At 37.3% G+C, this 8,353-nt stretch overlaps 1 protein-coding gene across 1 annotated transcript in view; it reads right to left on the reverse strand.

The window, feature by feature from the left end:
* Window positions 1–288: 288 nt before the first annotated feature.
* The window catches only part of LOC139726844 (alpha-1,2-mannosyltransferase ALG9-like), a 25,244-nt gene continuing 17,179 nt past the window's right edge, over window positions 289–8,353 (reverse strand). The window contains exons 13-18 of the mRNA XM_071637836.1: window positions 6,279–6,350; window positions 5,069–5,198; window positions 3,843–3,990; window positions 3,127–3,256; window positions 1,643–1,773; window positions 289–911 (exon numbers count right to left, since the gene is read on the reverse strand). Of these exons, the coding sequence (XP_071493937.1) occupies window positions 731–911; window positions 1,643–1,773; window positions 3,127–3,256; window positions 3,843–3,990; window positions 5,069–5,198; window positions 6,279–6,350 (792 nt within the window). The 3' untranslated portion in view covers window positions 289–730. The remainder of the gene's footprint in view (window positions 912–1,642; window positions 1,774–3,126; window positions 3,257–3,842; window positions 3,991–5,068; window positions 5,199–6,278; window positions 6,351–8,353) is intronic.

The raw sequence follows: 8,353 nt of genomic DNA on the forward strand, positions 1-8,353 counted from the left end.
CACAACGCATACTTTAAAGTGCCATTCAACATTTGTCTTATAAGTACAGCCAGATGGTATCTTGATGCTACATGTACGTAATCCAAAGACGAAATGGCATATCGAGTATCCATTCATTCAAAAGAAGTGAGCAGGTAGACTGACTTTTGCTTTGCTTTTCAAGAAAATAATATCAAAAGGCATTGATGGGGCTCACTGATAGCTTGAAATGCAATGTAGTTATCAAAAGCCAATTGAACATAGTGGGCATACTGCCCAAGATGTGGCTACATTTAGCTGTCAGTGTATGTGTGAGTGTGAGTGTGTATGTATGTGACATGCTGGAACCTCACAACAATGCAAAGAACCTTGTCACAGGCCTAGACATCGCTGACAAGGATTTTGGCTTTGCGAACAGCACATCATGACAAAAACCCAACAACAAAATCGAAGAAAAAAAAACAAACACAAGACCAACATTCCACAACCTCGATATGTAGAAAAAGTTGTCATAAAACATAAATATACACACACATGACTCTGACTGGTTGATTGTTCACAACTTGTAAGATTTGTAACATTTATAACCGTCGACAGATTGCAAGTTTGCGCTCAGCAAACTTTGGCCTGCCAAATCATCAAATTTTGAAATGCTATCCCACCTAACCCTGTTAATCTTTTATACAAGAATCACATATCATGACAAAAATATTGATTTCTATTTCTCACAAACAATGGGAAAATGACTGCATCATAGTTCATCATCATCTTCCGTTTTTGCTTTCTTCGGCTGTACCGTCTTTTTTTTCTTCTGGCCAGGTTTTGGTACAGTTTTCCTCCTCTTTGTCTTCAAGATGTTGTAGCCTCGGAAGTAGGTGTAACGACGCGTGCACAGCGGGATGTAGAATGCTCTGCAAAATTTGTATGAGCTGCTGGAGTGTAACAACACAGGAGGAAAAAGTAGATTAGTTTGTGACTTGCTTCTCAAACATTAAACAATTTTCAATTCACATGCAGTAAGCATGTGGCAAAGCAGGTGGAAAGTGTGTACAAACACTGTTCACTATGGGTCTCACCACATCTACATAAAACCTTACACAAGTGAGCAGAAAATCCCCTTACCAGAAATCAGATAAAGTCCTTAATTTTTCCCTTGTGCATTCATTTAAAAAAATAAATAAATAGATTAATAAAATCTTATCAAAACAGCCAAGCAGAGTGAACTTAAAAATCAAGGCACTTTCACTTTAAATAAGGAATTCAATTGTGTTAGTTGAAGTTAATCTTTTCATTATTATTATTATATATACACTGTTTGTGAGATATGACAAAACATTTCTTTGAAATCATACTAGCAAAAAGGTGTAAATGCTTTTAGTAGTATGCAATACTGCCCTCATCAGTCAGAAAGCAATCAACATTCCACCTACTTTAATATTACAGCACATTCACCCACTAAGAAGATATATTCTAGACCTTCACATAAAAATATTTGCCCTCATTCCATGGCAATATCTTAGATTGAAATTCAATCCCGAATTTTTTGTCTTGGAAATAACAATTGTATATAGACCCCCGAATAAAAAGTCTTTTCACTGTTGTGACCTTCGAACCAGTGACAGCGTAGAATTTTGATTTAAACAAGGAGTGATGAGAAACTTACATCGAAGCATCCATGAAGCCCTGGTTAGCAATGATCTGCCATTCATCGGTTCGGTTGGAGTAACGCGGTTCCCGTGGCGACTCTTTTGGAAGATCCAGGTCGATGAGATAATGGCACTTGGAAATATCAATCTAGGAAAGTTGAGAAGCATGAATCCACTTGTTGATAAAAGAATATCAAACAACAAACATGGAGGGCAATGATATCTGTTTGTAGAACTGGAAAGCCCTTCTCCGCCAGACACCCAGTAAGCTTAGCATCTTCAGATCATGGATAGATTCAGCCTCAATTCAATTCATTTCAATCTAGTTTGGTACTTGGGCAAAAGAATCACATTTTATAACAATCAAACAAAATAATGATAATGATAGTACATCATAAGGTAAAAGGACACTAGATATGATGTATCAAATGATGAGTAACCTATTACTGCATACAGGAATCAATATCATATGTGACCCGCTACAACAAAATGATCCTAAAGTCGGGTGAGGTCGATTATTTGAAAATTGCATGATATAATCCCCTAATCTTTCTGCTTTAAATTGATATATAACACACTTTATAAAAATAATCGGCTGCGGAGATATCAATGTTTAAAAGAGAGCATGTTGAGACGTCTGAAAAATCACTGTTTCGAGAAAAGCGCCCTAAAAGTCTTCCTTTCGACGCAATCTCAATCAAGGGACACGTAAGTCAGTTTTCGCCTCTGGACAATAGAAGGTAAGCCCTAGCAATCCCCGAAGAGTTCATTCAAGTACATCAGTGTGGGCGGTCTCCTCACTAACCAATCAGTGACCAGGATGTGAGAAGCGGCTGAGCATAGCACACCCCGCCCACACGCACCAGTCGACTGGGCAGTATGCGAGCTTCACGCTTCGGTTAGCAGCAAGCAGCAAACTGACCAATGAGATCACTCTGGTCGTCGTTAGGGGCGGAGCCTATCTGTGGCGCTCAATCCAAATTTTCGAACCAGTTTCTGCTTCGTTGAAACGCCAAAAAACATGGCTCAGAAAAACGCTATTTTTTAATCTTTCCTTTGATCATTTTGCTTAAAAATTTCGACAGATGATAGAAGACATGTTACACTCCAATAATATATCAAAATCAGAAAATCGTAAGTTTTGAACAATTTTAATGCTCTGACTTCAAACTCGATTTTCACGGCTTCGACCATGCCCGACTTTAGGACCTTTTTGTTGTAGCGGGTCACATTTGGTAACAAAGTTTTGTGTTTTGTTTTGTTTTTGAAAAAAGAGGGGGGTTTTACAGGGTGTTTGCTAAATCAGTGGTCAATACAGATCAAGGATTTTTCAACACACATTAAAAGATCTGCAATCCAAAACTGAATGTGCTCCCAAAATGGCAAATACATTTTTTAATCACATGCTATGAAACATCGTGAACAATCAAGTCTTGCCATTCAGTCTGCCTGTAACTGTACACAAAATGTTTTCTAGATGTCGTTGAAGAATGTGACTCACATATCTGGACGTTTCTTCCTTGTTAAGATCATTCATATCACTGGGGATGATGACCGTGGCGTCTGGTCCGAGGCTGTAGGGTTTGGGGAGCTGACCTCTAAACTCTGACTCAATGAACTGTAATCTCCAACTAAAAACAAGAAAAAATTGGTCAATGAGACAGACGGACAAAGCGTAAGTTTTGAGAGAATTCAATTGTGTGAAGTTTTGACAGAATAATCATTTGAGAATGAAAATTCCTTCACCTTAGGTTGATACTCATACATGTTTGCAACACACTGTGTTTTGTGTGTACACTTGCTTCACCTACATTCAATACATATCATCCAGCTAACATTACTTACACACTGAAATTACTAAATTGTCATAAATCTGTGAAAAATAATTGCAATTGAATTGACAATGCAATCAAAATTGTTACTTTTGCATTATATTAATTATGAAACATAATCAAGATGACATTTTGTCATAAACCGAAATTAATTTCCAAGTATTTAGTTCAACTCTGGTCTGAATGAATATAGACTGACCTGAAAGAACAAGATCATGTATGCTAGGGCCAATCTTTCTTTCCTTTTCAACCTTACGGATTCAATCTATGCAAAATTGACTGCCTATATACTCTGATATTTTCAATTTTGGACAAATTTTTCATTCAGTGGAAATTACTTTATTTGCTCTAAAATGAAAATCTCAGAGAAGAGAATAAAACTCACTTGTCTGGTAGGAAGAAGCTGCTAGGGAACCGATACCACTCTTTGCCTACACATACATTGACTACTTTATCTGATGACAGTGTGTGGATCTCTGGACTACCAGCGATGGCTCCTAGCTGGGGGTACAGGTCCAAGGGGGCGTGGTAGGCTGAAGGGAAGAAGGTAGGCTGACATCATATTGTACATTTGATGCCAAGCTAACACTCAAATCTGATCAATACTTCACTGTCTTTGGTTTACACCTGTATTCATTTGACTAGTAATTCTTACATACACCTTCTCTCTTCCAATAATGTACTTTGTTATCTGATCGGCACTTGTACATCTGTACATCGTATACATTTCTCTGATCAGTACTGTATTCTATGATGGTGAATTGAACCACTCGCGAAATCATCAGGAAGTCCAAATTCGCGAAAATTTAGACTCGCTAAATATACGGCATATACTACTCTTCTTCATCTCCAATGTGTAACTAAGACATTCCAGTGGAACTTTGGCTTTAATTCCATGTGGCTGGGTTATTTTGCTCTCATTACTGACAAATTGCCATTTTTTGTGTTTGTTTGTACTCTTGTTTTTTTTTTTTTTTTTGGGGGGGGGAGGATTAGTCAAACACTTTTGAAATAGCCTTGGAAAAATACAATCAAGTGGATGGGTGCAAAAAGGATTACTGCTCATCCAATGTGGCAGATTTGCTTGGTTATGTTTATGACCAGCACAACATTCTTGTGAGATTTCTTCTATTATAATCCAAATTGGAAAGAGAAAATAGGCTCGAATGAATGAAACAATATGCTTCATATCATGTTCAGAAATATCTGAACAGCATGATATCTGTTACACAACCGGGTGATCATAGTCAGTGTACGTAAATGTGACAAACTAAGAAATATTTCTCTCATTCAGTGTGACTTCTAGCATTTCAAATCAAAATGTGTGACACAAATGACCTAAAACAAAATACAATACTGTATGTGTGATGAAATACATTTGTCTGCTCTGAAGAAATAATATAGTACATATAGAATGTTGACTTTGTTATAGATATTTCAATTGTAAAGAGGTAATGACTTGAAAAGAAAGTGGCCAACACAACTAATCAAATCTCAATACGATGGCAGGGCAATTCATATTACATCCATCTGTAATTACCCATTTGTAACTATCTGAGATCAACGACTCTATGGACACCTGCTGAACTGGAGGATGACTCAAAGTCTTACCATAGAAGAGCATTCCAGATCGCAAGAGGGAAAGTGTGCCAAAGAGGAAGGAGAAAGCCAGAGCCAGGTGGTTGGAGGAGTAGGTGTAATGCTGAGAGAGATGGGGTGTGAAGATCCGGTGGTATAATTTCTGCAAGACAGGTGGTGGTAGAATCAAGCTGAGTTTGAGTGGGACTCCAGTGTGACAAACACATCAGGGCAGTGCATGACTGAAACAACAGTGCCTATGTGTCTACTATAAAAGCATCAAAGTTTATGGCAAAACTTTTTTACACTGTACAATTAAATTTTCGTAGTGGAAACTTGAATCTTCACTTGACATAAAGTCTTCACAGCCTACACTTTGATCTTTACAGTATACATTAAAATTTCCAGAGTACACTAAATTGTTACAGTGAACACTAAAATCTTTACAGCAGACACTGTAATCATTACCCAACAAACCAATCTTCACAGTCTACCCTAAAATCTGCAGTGTACACAAAAATTTAGCAAGCTTTGTGGTTGTTTACAAATGTACAATGTAGGCAATGTTCTGTGAACGAAGCAAGCATAAAATTTGAATACATTCTATAAACAGTCAACTACCTGAAGACGAGATTGAAATATCATTCATAAGATACCATCTGTGCACACATGCTATTAACATAATGTGGCCAGCAGGCGCATTGGAAGACACACTAGGCGTTTTCACATCAGCCCGATGTTTCGAAATAGCGTGCTATTTTCTGACTTGGGAAATTAACCCGATCACGAAATAGCGTGCTATTTGATAATGTGAACACAAATTAGCGCGCTAATTGTATCGTTCTGGTCGAAAAAATTTCTTGAGTCCAACTCGGGAAATTTCTGAAATAGCGGGATAGTAGCGCGCTATTTGATAATGTGAAAACGACTCGAGAAATTAGTGCGATGCATCCCATCATGTCTAGCGTGTGTGACCCGATCGATCGAGGCAAACTGCACACAAATCATGAGGAATTTTTGAAATTGCACACATTACTGATGCTGTTTGCACATGCTCAGCTGTCGAATAAGCTCGAAAAAATTTCGGGCTAATTTTCTTCGGGCTGATGTGAATAAGAAATGAAATAGCGCGCTAATTCGCAATCGCGAAAAATATCTCGAGCTTAGATTTTTATCGGGCTGATGTGAAAACACCTAGTGAATAAAATATGTTCTATGGTGAGAGAATACAGAGGTAACCAACCTGTCCAGCTGAGACTGCCACACCCCCTCCCAGGCAGATTAGAGGATAGACCGGGAAGAGGAACCTCTCCTCCTGCCAAACACAGAAAGACATCAGGAGACATTATAAGACATCATAAGACATCATGAAACACCATAGCACATCATCACAGGCATGTCTCATTGTCAATATAAGTACCAGATATGTATTTTACCAATAGCTTACATGAGATGAATCAGAAATCAAAATATTGTGCATAGATCTAACTTTATATTGCATATAGTGCATTCTGCTGGATTTACTCCGAAGGTAACAAATTCATACTGTAGATAATCATTTATAATAATTCCTTACTAAGTAATTTTTGGTTTCATGAAGGGCCACTTTGCACAAGAAGTGCTACAAGCATTGTCTATAGGGAACATCACAACATATAAGAGTCTACAGAACCAGAATTTACAACTTCAGCTGTTTCACCGGCACTTTCCCATGAGCTGCATTAGTGTGGAAAATTTAAAATTTGGTACAATTGCAAGTGACTTTGACAAAAGTGGCAGAATTTGTATGACATAACTTTCAGACGGTAGACATGTACTTGGTTTTTTTTTCCAATTCAATTCACTGTGTTGTTTATTTCCATCATTAAAAAAGAAAAAGAAAACATGATTCAAAGTGGTACAAGTTGTCGATTTGTCTTTCATTCATCTGATAAAGACAGGTTTCTTTTTTTTCCAATACAATTCAAAGTACAGTTAAACTTGCCTAAGTCGACGTCGCATATGTCGAATAATCGCTTAAGTCGAAGATTTTAAAAAGTCCCGATTTTTCCCCATTGACTTACGTGTATTAATTCACTCACAAGTCGAATTTTTAAAGTCGAATACTCGCCTAAGTCGATGAAATTTCAAGAACACTTTCACGGAAAAACCATTGAATTCTCTGTGCCTAAGTCGAATAAGATTTTATTGTGTAATAAATCACTGTCAAAATCACCAGACGCCAGTTTTTATTTACATACAGTATATACCAAAAGAAACTTTGCGTTAATAGACATTAACGTTTCATTAACGTAAGCGGTTTCACCTGAATTGTTAGTAACGCAAACTAACGATCGGGAAAATTAACGTTTGTAGTAACGATGAGTAACGATCCCAAGCGCAAATTAACGATGTTTCGTTGACATTAACGATAGGTAACGCAAGAACTCACACGATATTTTGGTTTCCGTTACCCAGACCTGGTAAAAGGACGACGTAGCCCCTGCCGAGTGTAGCGATCTATGCCTTATACTTAGCGGAGTCTTTTCGCGAATCGAATCACAATTTCGCGAATGGTTAATTTGCGACCGGGGTCACCAAAAACGTACGCCGGGCCACCAAAAAAAAGCCGGATGTTTGCCTTCAGTTTTGGATATGAACATCGGTAACAATCGGCTCCATAAGATGCTAGAATAAATGTCAGATGTTTGCTCTTAATTTTGGAAATGAATAACGGTAATATTCGACTCCGTATAATACTAAAACAAATGTCGGATGTTTGCTTATACTTTTGGAAATGAATAATGGTAAGATTCAGTTCCGTACGGTGCTGAAATTAATGTCAGATATTTGATTTTGCGTTCGGAAATGAATAAGGATAAAATACGGCTCCGGAAGATGCTGAAATAAATGTCGAATGTTTGCTTTGAAACGGATATGAATAATAATGACATTCAACTCCATACGATGATAAAATAAATGCCGGCTGTTGACTTTTACGTTCGAAAGTAAATAACAATAACATTCATCTCCGGAAGATGCTAAAGTAAATGTCGAATTATTCCTTTGACGTTCGGAAATGAATAACAATAATAATCAACTTCGTATGATGATAAAATAAATGCCGGATATTTACTTTTACGTTCGAAAGTAAATAACAATAACACTCAGGTCCGGAAGATGCTAAAGTAATGTTGAATTATCCCTTTTACGTTCGGAAATGAATAACAATAATAATCAACTTCGTACGACGATGAGATAAATGTCGGATGTTTGCTTTTACTTTCGAAAGTAAATAGCAATAAATTTCGGCTCCAGAAGATGCTAAAATAAATGTCA

The sequence above is a fragment of the Diadema antillarum genome, unplaced genomic scaffold, assembly GCF_040938485.1.
Source record: "Diadema antillarum isolate AM-2024a unplaced genomic scaffold, OU_Dant_1.0 seq00000102_RagTag, whole genome shotgun sequence".
NCBI lineage: Eukaryota > Metazoa > Echinodermata > Echinoidea > Diadematoida > Diadematidae > Diadema > Diadema antillarum.